We start from the raw sequence: 19,403 nt of genomic DNA, 5'->3' as shown, positions 1-19,403 counted from the left end.
GCTTCGTCCTTTACTGGATGTGCTGAGAGAGCATGAGATCTCCTATTCCTGGGGTCACCCCTTTCAGCTACAGGTTCGCATGGACGGGACATTGCTGAGTGTTCGAGACCCAGGAGATGTCCCGGACTTCTGTGCTGCCCTACAGGTGCTGAGAGTTTCCTTGCCTCATTGGCCGTATGTTCCTCTACCACCACAGCGTCCAAGGCCACGCCGGCGTGGACGTGCTGATCCGCTGTGATTTCGTCTGGATGTTTTTTTTTGTAGGCCAGCAGTCGGCTTAGGCCTGTTAAGTTCAATTGTTACTGCTTATATCTTGGGAGGCGAAAGTCTGATGTGTTTCATGTAATACTCCGTTATACTGGTTCTTTCGCTCTGGGCAGGGGCTGCAGGTGATCAGATTGGCCATTTGCCCGTGATTAATGTTCCTCAGCTGCCAGTCCTACTGCACTATGTATGTTATGTGATTATCTACGTTTTTACTAATTACATGCCTGTATACTCGTGCGGTAACTGTGTACATTTCTGGGAATGTATTGTTATGCTGGCATCTCTGTTCGATCCTGACCTAATATCGGCCTTGATTCTCTTTCCATTCATGTTTTGGTTCTAAGATGTGTGATATTTGCACTGGGTTGGGGGGTGCGGGGCGCTGGCTAGACCTTGTCCTGACACTTCTCCTCTTAGGGACTCACTGGTTATATCCGGTGTATATTGGGTTGTTTCTCCTTGAGTAGCTCAAGGAGTGGGCGATTATTTCACCTGTCTGTTTGTCTTTGTTGTCGTGTCTCCCTTCCTTGTTTGTCCTGATGCTGTCCGTCTCGCCTCTGCTTAGTGCATTGCTCTACGAGTTCCTTCAGTGAGAGGTGGCGATGGCACAATTGAAGGTTTGTACCTTTAATGCTAGGGGGCTTAATGTCCCAGAAAAACGCTCACAAATTTTATATAACATGCATAAAGAGCGGGTACATGTTTTGTTCCTACAAGAGACCCACTTTCAGGCGGGCCATATGCCACAGTTCACGAATCGATATTTTCCGGCCTGGTTCCACAGTACCAATCCGGAATCCAAGTCCAAGGGTGCCAGTATATGTATTCATAAGTCACTCTCTCATAAAATTCTTGATGTTCTGGTTGACCCGGATGGTCGATATGTTTTTCTCAAGCTATCCATACGTAATAAGATTTTCACTCTGGCTAATATGTACCTCCCCAATAAGGACCAGGCACGAGTGGGCCGATTGTATTTAAGGAAATTGGAGGAGTTCACTGAGGGCGTTTTAATTGTTGGAGGTGATTTTAATCTGACTTTCGATTCCAGACTTGACACCTCCTCGGGCAGGTCTGTTGTCCCTAAGTCGCATTTGGGGGCACTGAAAACTGTGATGCATTCCATGCAGTTGATTGACGTGTGGAGGAAGCGTGAAAAGGGGTTTGCTATTGCACGTCTCTTGATTCAGATACGGGATCTGGAATCCTGACAAACAGGTCCCACCCTCACAGATTTTTGCGGAGCTCACTACAGCGAGAGAATACTTGCGTTCTTTGATAGACCAGTCTCACGCTCGGTTCAGGGATCGGATGCGTAAGCACTCCTACGAACATGCGGATAAATGCGGTAGGTCTCTGGCACGGATGCTGCATCCCCGCACACAAGCGTTATATATCCCTAAAATTTCATCTCCCTCGGGCGGTGAGGTTCATGACCCGGTTGGTATTACTGACTGCTTTAAACACTATTACTCGGCGCTATACAATATTAAAGGCCAATTTCATGATATGCAGGCGGAGGCGTTACGGGATAAAATCGACCGTTATGTTCATGATACTGCGTTGCCAACCTTGGAGGAGGGGGTGGCTTTGGAGCTTGAGGAGGATTTTTTGGAAGCCGAAGTGGAGCGTGCTATTGGAGAGTCACCCTTGGGCAAGAGCCCGGGGCCCGATGGGTTTAATAATACATTTTATAAGGCATTTAAAGATCAATTGGCTCCTTTTCTGACTAAAGTTTTTAATTCGGTGTCCTCCTCGTGTCCCTTTGCGCCTCAATCCCTCGAGGCTCATATAACTCTCCTACCAAAACCAGCCAAGGACCCAACGGTGTGCGCAAACTTCAGGCCCATATCGCTAATCAATGTAGATGTGAAGCTTTTCGCAAAGTTGCTTGCCTCTCGTTTATCGCCATTACTGCCTGGCTTGATCGTGGATGATCAGGTTGGGTTTGTGTGTGGTCGGGAAGCGCGGGATAACACGAACAAAACTCTCCTTTTGACGTCATACTGCCAAACCCGTAAGATACCGATGTGCTTACGCTCGATCCATTGGGCCTCTTTATGTGGGCAAAACGATACGGCAGTTTCGGCGCCGGATTATGGAACATGTTGGAGACGTTACAAACTTAAGAGATACTTCCATATCAAAACATGTACATGCTAAACATCAAGGCAGGGCAGAATGTTTACAATTTCAGGCAATTGAATTGGTACGTCTTCCTAAACGGGAAGGGGATTGGGATAACCTCATTTTGCGTAAAGAGGCCCAATGGATTTATAGACTGGCCTGCGTACATCCTGAAGGTTTAAACGAACAAACCAACTATACGTGTTTTATTTAGTATACAATTCAAACAATTTACAGGGTTTTGTCGGTCCTCTAGGGTAGGGGTATGGCAATTTAATCCTAGTCCAAGCACAGTTACTTGAAGTATATCATTCAATAGTAATAGGCTTGGTAATTTAGTCCAGGAGTGGTTCTAATGTCTTAAGTGTGGTGGACATTAATATCGTTTTTTCATTCATACAGTGTGTATTTCCAGGGTAGGTGCTCCTATCGTGGTAGTCCAATTGCGGTCTTGAGCTGATCCACAATATGTATCCAACCTAACATTGTTATACTCAATCCTTGAATAGGAATAGGCTCAGTGCGGTAAACAGATACTTCTACAGCCTTCCCTGTAGTCTGCACGCTCTGTGGTGTTTACAGTGTTGCTTCCGGGTATGTCAGCTGACGGCCGGGAGTCAGATGGTTGAGCGACACGGATGTGGTGGGCTGTTGTGATTGTCTGGTTCGAAGTATGCCGCCGAGGCCAGGGGGAGGAGTATTCAGTTCATAGTGACTCAGAGTCCCTGAGTGAAGCATGCCGCTGACATCTATGCGTGCATGCTTCCGTGTTGTGCAGTAGAATACCTGCTGCTGAAGAGATATCGCTGGCATCCTGGCCAGACTGACAGACCCCTGATGATAAGTATAGAAACGCGTAGGGTCGGGTGAAGTAAGGGAATTTTGTGTAGGGGGCAGTGGCATTGTTGTGCATCTGTACATTTGGAGATTCAGGTGCGGTTAACGCAGGCTCCTGTGTGTACGAGGGTCTAAACCACTGCTACACCAATGTTCAAACACTGATTCCATAATTTGATATCTATGGTTTATATACCCAGTCATAGAGGGTTCGCAAACGAATTAGGACTTGGAGTATTTTGTTTAATACGTTTTTAATACACGGTTGGGCTTTACACAGTGGTGATTGTACCCCTGTTTTTAGATAGCTATGAAATAAAAGTTATATATTTAACTCATTTATCACTTCAGTGAAATTCCAATTGTTCATATTTGTGGGAGCACAATATATATCGTTAAAATACAGTGAATTATACATTACAACTCCCATGATTTCTTTGCCATCTTTGACGGAGGAGTTTGAGTGCTTTGGTCATTTAAGTAACTTTAAAGTCAATTACTCTAAATCGGAGGCCTTGAATATCTCTTTGGATCACCCTCTAGCTGCCCATCTCGCTCAGGTTTTTCCGTTCAGGTGGCAACCTACATCTTTAAAATACCTGTCACCACACAACAGTCGGATTTGTATGCTCTGAATTATACACCCATTCTACAGCATACCATGAAGGACTTGGCGGAAAACGGCGGGAACCGCATGTCGTGGTTTGGGCGTATCAATGCGGTTAAAATGGATATCTTGCCCAAATTTCTATATATCTTCCAGACCGTCCCTATTGCTGTACCATCCAGTTTTTTCCAGGCTTTACATAGGGCCATAACCAAGTTTGTGTGGGGCTCCTCTAAGCCTCGTATCCGGTTTGCTGTCCGTAGCCGGCCAAAAATAGACGGGGGCGCGGGTCTCCCAGACTTTAAACGATACCATCAAGCAGCGATAATTATGAGAGTAGTGGATTGGTTCAGTTCGGAAACAGGTAAGCAATGGGTGTGCATTGAAAAGGCTATGTCTCCTCTTGCATTGTCCTCTCTGCCGTGGCTATCAGTCCTTCAGAGACAAACTCTCTCTCTACCTTTCCTCACACGTCAGTTTCTCATGGTATGGGAACGGATCCTGGGTACTACGGGCCTTGTCCATCGCCCGGGTCCCTTGATTCCTCTATTTGATAATCCTTCTTTGGGTATGTTCACACGAGGGCGTCCGTTACGGCTGAAATTACGGGGATGTTTCAGCCTGAAAATATCCCCGTAATTTCAGCCGTAACGGCATGTGCAGGCGCTTGAACGCAGCGTCCATTACGGCCGTAATTGGCGCTGCTATTCATTGGAGTGAATGAATAACGGCTCCAATTACGGCCAAAGAAGTGACAGGTCACTTCTTTGACGCGGGCGTCTATTTACGCGCCGTCATTTGACAGCGGCGCGTAAATATACGCCTCGTGTGAACAGACAAACGTCTGCCCATTGCTTTCAATGGGCAGATGTTTGTCAGCGCTATTTAGGCGCTATTTTCGGGCGTAATTCGGGGCAAAAACGCCCGATTTACGTCCGTAAATAGGCCGTGTGAACATACCCTTTCCCTCCGGCGGAGGGTGTTGATACATTCCTCTGTTGGGAGAGAGGAAATGGTGGATGTTTGTCTGAGACTCTTACTCCAGACGGTGCCATATTGCCAATGACTGATGTATCTGCTGCCTGCCCGGGGAGGCGGTCAACTTGGTGGTCCTATTTTCAGTTGCGGTCCTATCTCTCCTCCATGGGTGACTGTCTGGTATTACTACAGGATAAGACTCCTCTGGAACTCTACTTGTCCTTGCCCACAGCCCCTTCTCATGTGTTGTCCCACCTACATGGGATCCTCCTGCCAAAATGTTCTTTTTCTCAATTATCCTTCACTGCCGCATGTGACGAGGAAATGGGGGTTAGACACTCTGAAGAGGAGTGGGGCACTGCCTTCTTTCTAGCCCATAAGTTACCGATGTCTTCTTTTGCCCAGGAAAAGAATTACAAAATACTTACCAGGTGGTACCGTTGTCCGACCTTGTTACATAGGCTATACCCTGATGTGTCTGCTGATTGTTGGAGGTGTGGGGGGGCTCCTGGAACTATGTTGCATATTTGGTGGGACTGTCCCATGCTACGTCCCTTTTGGGGAAAGATTTTTGATCTAGGCAACAAGCTTTTCCATACTGAGGTTCCAACCTTGGCTTCCATAGGCTTGCTTTCTATGGTTCCTGGATCACTTTTTTCGACATTTCTTGACCGCAGCGAGAACGGTGATACCTCGTCACTGGAAGTCGCATACTGTACTGTCCCTGGCGGAATGGGTAACGGAGGTGAACGGGATTATGAGGATGGAGGAGTTGCTGTCCGCGGATAGGGACAAATCAGGGCTCTTCGTCCAAACTTGGATGGTGTGGTCTGGATTCCGGGATGGTGCTGATTTGCCTCTCTGGCTGGATGGAATGTTCTGAACAAATTATATTACCTACCGGAGGCGCTTTGTCTGTATGTGTTTTCCCTTTGTTGTCTGGTGTTATGTGTTGTGTGTCCATATATTCAAAAGTGCTCTTATATGTGTCACTTTTCACTTTACTGGGGGGGTGGTCTCCCTGACTATTGCACGGATTTGACGCGAACATGGTACAGTTATTGCTGTTATATCTCTCTTATCACTCAATTCTGATAGGTGGGAGGCTACCTTTTACTGTTGTTCTTATACATGTATATATATGCATACTGTTGTTACACTATGATACTTCATTTAAATGTATTGCACTGCGTGCAAATTTCTTTTTTTTTGCACAAACCGTGAAATGTTTCTGTATTGTTATATTTTCAAAATAAAAATCTTTGATAAAGAAAAAAAATAAAGTCACCTTGATGTGACATACACACACACACACACACACACACACACACACACTTCGGATTTTACCCGCACGGTACATTTTGGGTAATGCTAACACAGGCGGTAGCCGATAATGAAGATAAATTTAACGTTAAATATCTCAGCGAAAAAAAAAATCCTATCAAAATTGTTTGCAGCATCGTTTTTGTATTGAAAAGAGCTTTTAAAGGAGCCCCCACTCAACCCCCCCGTGCCATTTAAGATTTTGCTGCCCCTGCCCACCCCACTGCACCCAAGGGGGTGGGGGTGTTTTTTCTTTTTTTGGCGTTAACTGGTAGATTTTATGACCCCATTAAATTTCAACCCTCTACCTCGAGGGTGTTCCAGAACTATTGGTGGGCACTCTATATACATCAGTATATACACATATACAATCTTGACACGTACCCATCATATGCTCCACTGACAATCCTCTTGTTGTCAAATCTTATGCAACGGACAAGTTCTTCATGGCCTTCTAAAACCCGTAAACATGCTCCACATTCAATATCCCATAATCTAATTAGGAAAGAAAAAAAATATAATTAAACATTGTTTTACAGTTCAATTGTTTTAAAGATAACCTTTCACCTGTGCAGCATGTAATGGGGAGGGCTGGACAAATCCTGGGGCACTTTACTTTTTTTTTTTCTACCCCCCTCCGTTATTTAGAGATCGGTGCCGTTATATTTGACACCCGATATTTAAATAACCCCTTGGTCAACAAGGGCGTGTACTGTCAAGGGGGCGTGTTACTATGGCTGTGACACTGTCCAATCAGATATGGACAGTGCCATAGCAGGAGTGTATGATTGCAGTCTTTTCACCCGAACAGGCAAGAGGGTGTGTCAGTGCTACAGACAGAGCTGTGGAGAGGAGAGCGAGCAATCGCGCTCTTATCTCTTCAGCTCTTGCGAGAGATCAGTCTTGTATGGTCTGCCGAACTGGCAAGGGGGCGTGTCTCTGCTACTGACAGTGTAAGCTCTCCCTAGCTCTTACACTGTCCGTAGCAGTGACACGCCCCCTTGCCAGTTCGTCAGACAAAATACAAGACTGATCTCTCACAAGAGCTAAAGAGATGAGAGCGTGCTCTCCACACCTCTGTCCGTAGCACTGACACACCCCCTTGCCTGTTCGGATGAAAAGACCGCAATAGCACACATGCTGTGGCACTGTCCATATCTGATTGGACAGTGTCACAGCCATAGTAACACGTCCCCTTGACAGCACACGCCTTGTTGACTGTTCAGGGGGTTATTTAAATATCGGGCGCCAAATAAAACAGCACCAATATCTAAGTAACGGTGGGAGGTAGAAAAAAAAATGTAAAGTGCCCCAGGGGTTGTGCAGCCCTCCCCATTACATGCTGCACTCAGCTGAACATGTATGGGGAGGTGAAAGGTTCTCTTTAACATAGATATCCAGTTTCCAAAGAAGAAAAAAAATAAAAAATATGCTGCCTCAAGAATTTAATAAACTAAATTAACTATTAAACGCAAGGGTACAATTTGTTGGCTAGATTTACAGGCGCTGCTTTTTTGCTCCAATTAGATTTAAAATTTGAGTCTTGCCCAAACCCCAGATTATCCCTCCCCTCCGTTCCTGCAATATTTAAATCTTACAGCAGGATTCCTAACACACAGCACCTGGTAAAGTCATACTAGAGCAAGTTGTGAGGGTGCCAGGGTGCTGTGTTGACCGCATGATGGATAATAAGTGCCAGACTCTGGGCAAAACTGAAACTTTTTTTTAAAGTGAATGTTTATGCAATACTTTTTTTTTTTAAAGATTTGGTGTTCAATTTTATTTTTTTTCCAATTCAAATTTTTTTATTGGCTTTAACACAAACAAGTACAAAAATATTCGTAAAAGATGTGTCCCCATAATAAAAACAACATGACAAATAAGGGCACAGCCCAAATAGGAGGGTAAGCATCACAACCCATGAAGAGCACAAAGTACGACAGCTATCTGAGAAATCATAATGGAAAGCAGCCTTACTTAAAAGGGAAAGAAACATACAATAATTCAACTTCCCACACATCCTAAAATGCTGTGGCCATAGTAGGTAAGCGCACTCACAGGAAGCAAATTACCCCTCAAAATAGACACAAGAAAGGAAGATAGAGATAGAATTGGAGACAAACAAGGGCAAGGGAGAGACGAGGAGAGTTCATGGTGAACCTGGACTCCAGTTCTGGAAAAGCATGGGTAAATAAGAAAATGCAGCTATGCACCTGATAAAAACCTGGATGGAGCAAGCAAACCCCTACGATACCCATGAGACTTCATCTGAGAGGGGACTGTAAGGAGGGGTACTGAATCCCAAGCCACAAACCGTACAGTAGGTGGGAGAAGAGAGAAACAGAAGCCATTGAGACCAAGTGTGTGTGTGTATCGTGTAGAGGCAGCCGAGGATTGAGCCAGGTGGTGTTCCATACGCTGTATTAAGGCAACCTCCTGAAACCATTCATCCAACAGTGCAGGAACTGCAGTTTTCCCACTTGCGGGGAATAACCGATTTGGCAGCCTGAAGGAGGTGCCTAATTAGGGAGCGTTTGTAAATGGGTAGTGGCATATTGAACATAAATAATAGGGAAGCCCTGGGAGAACTAGGGACCGAGACCCCAGTAACTTCCAGTATAATTTTAAGAACGGTCTCCCAAAAACTCTGCAAGGAGCGGCAGCTCCACCGAATATGAGACATGTACCCCCCCCCCCCAAACCCCGCAGGGCCAACACGTGTCAGGTAAAGACGGGTACCATTTATGCAGAACAGAAGGGACCCGATACCACCTATGGATAATTTTGTAGCTAGTTTCCTGGGCTCGTATGGCTATCGAGGCTTTCTGGGACATGTTGAAACATCGTCTCCATTGTGCGTCAGTGAATGTCATGTTAAATTCGGTCTCCTAAGCATTGCAAAAGGATGGGAGATGAGGGGATCGCTGGGAGAGAAGTAATTTAGAGAGTGTGGAGATGGCATGTGCAGGGGACAGGGTGGCAACACATAAGCGTTCAAAGTCAGTAAGTGGTCGGTGAAGAGGAGCCTGGCGCTTAGTAGCACTATAGAAATGTTTTAACTGGGAATATTCAAATATGTGACGTGGTGAAGGCGTTTCAGAGGGCAGATAGTGGTTAATGGGAGCAAGGATGAATCGGATAGGACCTGAGTGAAGTAAATGGGATTGGTGGAAGACCTACCCATGGAGGAGAGACGTGCCTCCCCAGCAAGAAATGCTGGGTTGTCGGTAAAAGGGGTCAGTGGTCCAAGTGGGTCCACGAGTGAGCCCCTTGTCCCAGAGGAACGCAAAGCCAGGGGGGTATTGAAAAACAAAGGAGGCAGGTTTCAGTCTGTTCCCAGGTAGGGTCCATGGCAAAGTAGATAGGGTACGGGTACAGTGCTGTTGGGCTAAACAAACCCAGAGTTTAGAGTCATGATTATGAAAGAAGTCGAGGACACGAGTATGAGTCGATGCCAGATAATAAAGACGACAATCTGGCAGACCAACCCCACCCGCTTCCTTGGAGTGAGTAAGAATTGTCCTACTCAGGCGGGGACGACCTATTGGCCATATGAAGGATCCAAAACATTGTTGGATACGTAGCCAATAAGAGGATGGGACAAAGATAGGGATCGTCTGCAGGAAGTACAACAATCTAGGGAGACGTGACCTTTTAATAATATTAATACGGCCAAACCAGGAGAATTCCCTTTTATGCCAAGAGGCGTGATCTGTGCGAAATTTGTCTAGTAAAGGGGCAAAGTTATTAGTAAACAGTTGAGAGAGAGATCAGAGCTTAGGCGCACACCCACACCCAAATAAGTTACACCCCTAGAAGGCCAGGAGAAAGGGAAATTACTTTCGAGGAGTGATCGTGTCGAGGGCGAGAGACACACATACAAAGCCTCAGACTTGGAGAAGAAGCTGATCTTAAAGTTGGACCATGATCCAAAACGGGACAGCTCGGACATCAACGATGGAAGAGATACATACGGGTTTGTGAGATAAACCAATAGGTCAAACGTAGACCACTTATATTCCGTCCCACCTATGAGAATACCCTTAATATCCGAGCTGTTCCGGATGGAGGCCATGAGATGCTCCATGACGAGGACATACAACAATGGAGATAAAGGGCAACCCTGCCTGGTACCATTATGAATAGCAAAGGGTGCAGAGAGGGAACCGTTTATTTTTAATTGGGGAGATAGTTACATAATTAGTACGGCTGAAAAAAAGACACATGTCCATCAAGTTCAACCAAGGGATGGGAAAAGGGAAGGGAAACATTTCTACACATAGGAGCCAATACTTTTTTGTTCTAGGAAATTATCTAACCCTTTTTTAAAGCCATCTACTGTCCCTGCTGTGACCAGCTCCTGCGGTAGGCTATTCCATAGATTCACAGATCTCACAGTAAAGGCGGCTTGTCGCCACTGCAGGTTGAACCTTTTTTTCTCCAGACGGAGGGAGTGCCCCCTTGTTTTTTGAGGGGGTTTTACATGGAACAGGATTTCACCATATTTTATGTATGTGCCATTTATATAAATTAATCATGTCCCCCCGTAGTCATCTTTTTTCAAGGCTAAATAGGTTTAATTCTTTTAATCTTTCCTCATAACTTAGATTCTCCATGCCTTTAAAGGAACAGTGTCATCACAAATTATTTTTTTATATGTTAAAGATGTTAGTGCTTTAATAAAAACGTTTATATTCATTTGTGTGTTGGTGTTTTACTGTTTCTTATTTTTACACTTTTTCTTCCCTATGGGGGCTGCCATTTTTTGTTCCATTTGTGTGTGTGTCGATTAACGACACACACAGACATGGAATACGGCAGCCACAGTCCCATAGGGACTGCGAACGGCTCCCGTCCCATTGACTGCCGTGTACGGCGTCTGTGTGGGAACTGCGCATGCGCCGCTCCCACACAGTCCTATTCGAAATTGGCGCCGTCCGGCGCCATTTTCCTGTGGACCGGAAGTCGCGGCCGGACAGTAATATTACTACTTCCGGTCGCGGCTTCCGGACTTGTGCACATGGAACAGCGGCAGCAAACGGAGCGGACGGGCCGGAGGGAGCCGCGGCGGCAGGAGCAGGTAAGAGATTTCAATGTATGTTAGTGTTTGTGTGTGTTTACTACTGTATGTAAACCTACTACACTGTGGGTTACCTCAAAAAATGGCGACACACAGTGTAGGAGGTTAAACCTTTCAAACCCCTCGTTTATCCCGGCACTAGCCAGGATAAAGGAGGGGGGGATGCTGAGAGCTCACTAGAGCGAGGGCTTTTAACCCAATGTTGCAATGCTGCAATTTGGGAACAGCCCCATCTAGTGGCCAAAAATGGGTAGTATTATAAATTAGAAATAATTTATAATATTTCCTGGCTCGTGCCAAAAAAAATAAAAAAATTTGAACAATGTTTAATCACCCACACACTAAATGTTTAATTTTTAAAAAAAAAACATGTTTTTCTGGCAACACATTCCCTTTAAAGATGTTAGTGCTTTATTAAAAACGTTTATATTCATTTGTGTTTGTGTTTTACTTTTTCTTATTTTTACACTTTTTCTTCCCTATGGGGGCTGCCATTTTTTGTTCCATTTCTGTCTGTGTCGATTAACGACACATACAGACATGGAATACGGCAGCCACAGTCCCATAGGGACTGCGAACGGCTCCCGTCCCATTGACTTCCGTGTACGGCGTCTGTGTGGGAACTGCGCATGCGCCGCTCCCACACAGTCCAATTCGAAATTGGCGCCGTCCGGCGCCATTTTCCTGTGGACCGGAAGTCGCGGCCGGACAGAAATATTACTACTTCCGGTCGCGGCTTCCGGATTTGTGCACTTGGACCAGCGGCAGCAAACGGAGCGGACGGGCCGGAGGGAGCCGCGGCGGCAGGAGCAGGTAAGAGATTTCAATGTATGTTCGTGTTTGTGTGTGTTTACTACTGTATGTAAACCTACTACACTGTGTGTTAGCTCAAAAAATGGCGACACACAGTGTAGGAGGTTACACCGTTCAAACCCCTCGTTTATCCCGGCACTAGCCAGGATAAAGGAGGGGGGGATGCTGAGAGCTCACTAGAGCGAGGGCTTTTAACCCAATGTTGCAATGCTGCAATTTTGGGAATCGCCCAATCTAGTGACCAAAAATGGGTAGTATTATAAATTAGAATTAATTTATATTTCCTGACTCGTGAAAAAAATAAAAAAAATTTGAACAATGTTTAATCACCCACACACTAAATGTTTAATAAAAAAAAAAAAATGTTTTTCTGGCAACACAATGCCTTTAATTAGCTACGTTGCTCTTCTTTGTACTTTTTCCAACTCCAGGGCATCCTTTCTATAAACTGGAGCCCAGAACTGAACTGCATATTCTAGATGAGGCCTCACTAATGCTTTGTAAAGTGGCAATATTACATCCCTGTCCCGCGAGTCCATGCCTCTTAATACACGACAATATCCTGCTGGCCTTTGAAGCAGCTGATTGACACTGCATGCTGTGATTTAGTTTATGATTTACAAGTACACCCAGAGCCTTCTCAACAAGTGAATCCGCCAGTGTAGCTCCCCCTAGGACATATGATGCATACAGGTTGTTGGTACCCAGATGCATAACTTTACATTTATCTACATTAAACTTCATTTGCCAGATGGAGCATGATAGAGGGCTATTTTACTTATAAGGGAAGGTCCTAGGTCTAAATGGTCAAGGGCGGGTCAGGATATCCTGTCAAACGCCTTTTCGAGACAGGATCATGAGAGGGATGTGATGGGACCAGGCATAATGAATGATATCTAAGGTTTTCAGGGTGTTATCGCATGCCTCCCGCCCAGGCACAAAGCCCACCTGATCCAGATGGACTAAGTTGGGAAGATGTGTATTCAATCTGTTAGCAAGCAATTTGGCATAGATTTTTAAGTCCACATTGAGCAAGGAGATGGGGCGATAGCTTGAGCAGAGCTGAGGCTCTTTGCCCGGTTTAGGAATGACCGTAAAATGTGCCAAGGTCGAGCCCGCGGGGAACAAGGCTTCAGGGGAAATAGAATTAAAGGCCTGGAGAAGAAGTGGCGCCAAACAGTCCGTCAATGTTTCATAAAATTTGGCCAGTATATCCACCCGGTCCAGGACACTTTCCAACCCCCCCCCCCCACCTCCCGGAAGATCCTTAATAACTGCAGGGATCTCCGGCAAGGTAGAATCAGCATCCATCTCCTCAGCCATCATGCTAGATAAGGGCGTGAAAGGAGAGGGGAGAGAGGCTCGGTCCGAGGTGGAAGAGCCAGTGGAGGGTCGAAGGTTATTAAGATCAGAGTTAAATTTGTGAAAGCAATCCGCAGTGTTTAATTTTTTAATTCACTATCTAAAATAAAAAAAGCTTGAAATATTGCAGTTTTCACACTGGCCACAAGAGAAGTCACAATGAGCTGATATTTCCGGTTTTCTGTAGCTCACCTGTCATCTTTGCTGTAAGTACAGGCACAGAATGAGTCAAATCAACATTAGAGGGTGGGCTAGCTATTGACCGCTCTACTGTACTGCTGGAGAATTAGATGTGGTAGAAAAACATTACAGTCAATATACACAGATAAGGCTCCGTATGCATCTACCATGTTCTAGGCAGGAGGGGGCTGTACTCCATCACATCCTGCAGTCTGCAAACATTTATGAGATCTCTGTCAATTGACTCACATTAATTTCAGCTGCTATAAAGCACACACACCCTGCTGTACTGACTACACAGGAAGTACAGGAAGGAAGTGCGTGTCTTCAATATGCCCACCCCCAGGGAAGGTAATACAAACAAAAAAAAATAAACCGCTACAACGCTTTAAAAAAAGAACACATTATTTATCATCTATATAGTTAAATCTAGCCAATGAAACTAAATACATGACATTCACAGTCATTACCAACCAAATATTGCTAGTGTTTGCAGCAACTTACCGGATGGTATTATCTGAAGAGCCACTTACAACTAAACGATCCCGGTACTGTAGACAAGCAATGCCACGTTTGTGCCCATTCAGTGTGCGAACAAATTCGCAAGTACTAGTGCTCCAAACCTAAAAAACAAATAAATAAATTTTAAAAAAAGGGAGGCGGTAAAATTCTGAAGTAGAACAAGGAATGTTACTTTTAAACTTCTCCCATTAAGGGCCTGTTCACATCAGCGTTGGCTTTCCCTTCAGGGGTTCCCTCGGGTGAACCCCTCAACGGAAAATCAAACGGAAACCTTAGCTTCCGTTTGCATCACCATTGGTATCAATGGTGACGGAAACATTGCTAATGGTTTCCGTTTGTCACCTTTCTGGCAGGCTTCCGTTTCTTAGAAAACCATTAGCAATGTTTCCGTCACCATTGATATCACTGGTGATGCAAACGGAAGCTAAGGTCTCCGTTTCACTTTCCATTGAGGGGTTCACCCGACTGAAACCTCCAACACAAACCCCTGAACGGAAAGCAAACGCTGATGTGAACAGGCCCTAAGGCATGTATAATTGTTACTCAGGTCTATGAACTGGTTTGAAAATACTACAAGCCAACAATGACAAGTCTGAAACCACTAATATTAAAGACCGTGCATACAAGACAATTTGTCACGAGAAACTCAAAATGTGTGAGAACGGTGTGGTGGGGTACACTAGGCAGCGTGTCCCTCTCCTTCTGAAATTCTGCATCTAACAGATGCCCTAGTTTAAAGAGTTATTTTAATGTTTTCACTGCCAAGGATATTTGCAATCCGATAGCAGGAAGAAAAATCAAAGTCTGTTTTGCTCATCTCTGCAGCCTTCCAGGTACCGCAGCGGTTATACATGAACCTTTCTTCAAGTTGTCATTCCCCTTAATAGTTAGTTAGTATTTGTGCGGTCTAATTTTTTACATTTAGGCCACGTTCCAACAGTGCAGTCGTGCTGCAGATTTTGCATGTACTTTTTTTTTTTTTTAACCAAAAACAGAATATATCAAGTAAAGCCTTACGGGTCTGCTTTCCTGGATCTAATTCTGGTTTTCGCATACAAAATGCGGGCGTGTTTGGAGCAAGGGGGTAAACTCGATGTCGCAATCACCCCCCCCCCCCAAAAAAACAACTGAATTCTCCTACGTTTTTGTATTCGGAATCACCCGTTATTTAACACCTTAACGACCGACCACAGTCATTTGACGGCAGGCGGTTCACGTCCTTCGTATACGACGACGTCTTTTGGCGTCGCTGTAGAAGAGGCTGATGAGCGCTCCTGTGAGTGCTGATCCTCTAAGCAGGAGCTGTAACTTACATACAGCTCCTGATCTTAGAGCAGCCTGGGGGTCGGAAAACATTCAGACCCCAGCTATTTAACCCTTTGAGCGCTGCAGTCCAAAAGGGAACTCACCGCTTTGATCTCGTCATGGGAAACCCGGTGACGTGATCAAACACCAGGGAATCCCTCTGCAGTCAGCCCTGGGGACCTACAAATGACCCCGGGGCTGTCTGTTCAGTAAGGCCTCATGCACACGACCGTAAAAACTCCCGTTATTACGGGTCGTAATCACGACCCGTAATAACGGGCTCATAGACTTCTATTGGCGACGGGTGCCTTCCCGTTTTCTCACGGGAAGGTGCCCGTGCCGTTGAAAAAGATAGAACATGTCCTATTTCAGGCCGTAATAACGGCACGGACAGTCCATAGAAGTCTATGGAGTTCTCGTAATGACGGGTGGCTACATGTGTGCACCCGTCATTACGGCAGCGTTGCTAAGCGACGTCAGTAAATAGTCACTGTCCAGGGAGCTGAAAGAGTTAACTGATCGGCAGTAACTCTTTCAGCACCCTGGACAGTGACTACCGATCAGTATAAACCTGTAAAAAATAAAAATAAAAGACTTTCATACTTACCGACAACTTCCTGCTTCCTCCAGTCCGGTCTCCCGCCCGTTGCCTTGGTGACGCGTCCCTCTCGACATCCTGGATGACGTTTCAGGCCATGTGACCGCTGCAGCCAATCACAGGTCAATCACAGGCTGCAGCGGTCACATGGACTGCCGCGTCATCCAGGGATGTCGGGCTGGATGTGAAGAGAGGGACGCGTCACCAAGACAACGGCCGGGTAAGTATGAATTTCTTTAACTTTTATTACAGAAAAGGCTGTCCCTTCTCTCTATCCTGCACTGATAGAGAGAAGGGGCTGCCGATTAGTGCAGCGCTATTTTGCCGCCAAAAACGTGCCCGTAAATACGGGTGGAATACGGGTGACACCGGACCCATATTTACGGGCACGGGTTCGTAAATACTGGTGCAAAACGGGTGGAATACGTGTGACACCGGACCCGTATTTACGCCAGTATTTACGGGTGGGAAAAAATACGGTCGTGTGCATGAGGCCTGAGTCTGCTGTTCTGGCACACTATGTGCTGCCCTATCAGCAGCCTGTGTCATAGTAACGCAGTATAATGTATTAATACAGGAGTATGCGAATACATTACAAGTAAAAGTATAAAGTTATCCCTTAATGGGATTAAAAAAAAAGGTTAAAACATTAATAAAATTAAAGAAGTCCCCAAAAAGTAATTTTGCATAAAATATTTTATTGCCCCTACATTAAATAAAACGAAAAACAAAAAAACACACATATAGGTATCTAAACGACTGTAATAACCTGAAGAATTAATCTAACGGGTTACATAGTGTGAAAAGTGAACGGGATAAAAAAAAAAAAAAGAAGAAAAGAAAAACAATGCAGAGAATCGCTTTTTTCTCATATTCACGGCGTAAAAATATTTTTATTTACCTCCAAACTATGAAAAAAAAAAATTCTCCTGAATAAAACAAGGCCTCATATGGCCACGTCAATGAAAAAAAAAAAAAAAAAGGTTATGGCTGCTAAAATGCAGGTAGGTAAAAACTGAAAAATGTATATGGTCAGTAAGACCTTTTCAGGCCCGGTCATTAAGGGGTTAATAGGTTAATCTAATAGAAAACGTTTAATTAAACCAAATTTATATAAATTAACATAAAACTAATTTAGAGAGGCTACTATGCAGACAGCCTGTCTAGGCCTGGTATCTGGCCACTATATGGTCACGGCTATATCAGTGATAGTATACACTTGTCACTGACTGAAAGAGCAAGATTACGGTGTTTGTTTTTTATTTTTTTTTACTTATTTTCCTACCTGCAGTGTTTGTGTGGCTTACATATTTACAAGGGACAAGTCCATACAAAAAATAATAATGAATCAAGCAATATGTGCCTATTATATGGAATTGTTAACAAAATAAATAAAAAATCTGTTTTTCAATTGTTTGCAAGTCGACTACTTCCCGTCTTGTAGCTTCAACTTCCTTTCTGTGTGCACGGACAGAACGACAGAGGATTAGCAGTTCAACCAGGGAGGAGTGGGGATGAGATTCAATTGGAGCCCCACACCTTCACTGGCCACTTATGCCCTCCCAGCCATAAAAGTACCACGATCAGCGAGGCGCTTAAAAGGATTATTCAGCTGTCAAGTTTGTTTGGACAGTCGTGATCCCACTGTACCAATAGCTTTGATTACTGTGACTTTATTGCACTTAAGTGCCGGTCTATAGGGCTTCTTAATGCCACAAGAATATGGCATGGACAGTAGGGCTGGGTGCATAACCACAGGGAATGTACAGCTGAACACAGGACGTTCCACAGAAGTAGTGCTCCTGGATGCTGGGGACGCGTGGCTAGATCAGAGTACAGCCCTTTTATTCTCCCCAAAGTGTATGGTCTGCTGCTCCGGTTACTAAAATCTCCCAAATCCCCTGGCAGTGAAACCGTTAAACAGGATTTCTATATTTTTTTTAATTTTTTTTTTTTAACTAAACACACAATAGTAAATCAGAAATTAGAGCCAATGTTAGTGCCTCTCTCGGTTTACAGGTAGACTTACTAAAGGGCAGAGAACATCGGTATAAAGACAAAAAAAAATAATCTGCAGATAAATATAATGCATTGAGCAGGCTTCTCTGTTACAGAATTAAAGGCTATGTACACCTTTGGATTTATTTATTTTTAAAATAAAAATGGGTATCAGTGTGTTTGGTGCAACTTTTTCAATTCTTTTTTTTTCTCCTTTTTTTAGTCAGCTGCTTTGTATCCTGTATACAGAGCAAATGTATCTAGCGCTATTCACTGAATAAGTCAGCGGCACTAACTAGTTCAGTGTCAGTGGATCCGGTATTAAAAACTATTTTAAAAGGTGTACATAGCTTTTGAGTAATTTTGTCACCGAGGCTCGATTCCTGCATCCTCAATTATTCTTCCTGTCTTTGAAATAATCTGGTAAATGTGATATAAAACAAGTAGATTACTCCACCACACTTCACGATCACGTCTACCCTAGCACCGCCTCATCGGTAACCTTCACACTGTTAGACATGCACTTTATATTTTCTTTGCTTCTGCTTTCTGAAAGGTACTCATATACTACAGTAATATTATGAGGAAAAATATACTGGGAAAATCGGTGATAAACCTTGATGACTGGGAACGCTTGTGGCTTCAAAATGTAGCAGCATGTCCTGAGAAATTTTGACTGCATTGTTTGAATGGGATTTGTAAAAATCCAATTCACTATAAAATGCCACACCTGTCCACGGAGATAAAATCACTATAAAATGACAAAACTACCAAAAAGATTTTAATTTCTGCCTTTTAACATTACAACTGAGGCATTTTCACCTTTCCTTTTTAGACTTTTATACACTGTATTGCACTGGCATATGTGTTTATTGGCTCTTACAGGTGATCTAATGAGGCATTCCTCGAGTTTCTATCAAAAGACTGCCCACCCATATATAGGATGCCTGGCGTTCATGGCACAGGCCAAAATTCCCATTTTATCCTGTTGCAGAAACTACCTCCCCCTATAATGTCCATTTCCACCCAGGAGTTTGAACAGGTTAATGATAATCACTATGTATATTATTCTCAAACAATGGTATAGAACCCGGATATATTTGTGGGGCTCTGTGGAAGGATTCTTCAAACCACAATATTGTATGCCATAATCCACACACACAACGGATGCGATGCTTATAGGTACTGTTTTATCAATCAAGATAAAATGAATCCGAAAATTACTCGCAAACTTCATACATAGTTTGTCCATCCTGGGAACTTTTTTCAAAGTGGATCTGTAAAGCCCTGTTCACATCACCTTTTTTTGTGCACATCAGGAAAGCTCACGAAGTACACACTAAAGGTGTCCATTGCGCTTTATTGTCCATATCCTCATTCTAGCCTACAGGTGACAGATGCATTAA

General features: G+C 44.3%; 1 protein-coding gene across 2 annotated transcripts in view; it reads right to left on the bottom strand.

The window, feature by feature from the left end:
* FBXW11 (F-box and WD repeat domain containing 11) overlaps positions 1–19,403 on the bottom strand; it is a 101,347-nt gene that overhangs the window by 12,270 nt on the left and 69,674 nt on the right. For both annotated transcript variants that reach the window (XM_075856346.1, XM_075856347.1), the window contains 2 exons: positions 14,079–14,197; positions 6,524–6,634 (listed from right to left, as the gene is read on the bottom strand). In XM_075856346.1, coding sequence (XP_075712461.1) covers positions 6,524–6,634; positions 14,079–14,197 — 230 coding nt within the window. The remainder of the gene's footprint in view (positions 1–6,523; positions 6,635–14,078; positions 14,198–19,403) is intronic.

The sequence above is a fragment of the Rhinoderma darwinii genome, chromosome 3 (genome assembly GCF_050947455.1).
Source record: "Rhinoderma darwinii isolate aRhiDar2 chromosome 3, aRhiDar2.hap1, whole genome shotgun sequence".
Taxonomy (NCBI): domain Eukaryota; kingdom Metazoa; phylum Chordata; class Amphibia; order Anura; family Rhinodermatidae; genus Rhinoderma; species Rhinoderma darwinii.
Note: the sequence above shows the minus strand (reverse complement) of the source record. Positions and strands in the feature narration are given on the sequence as shown.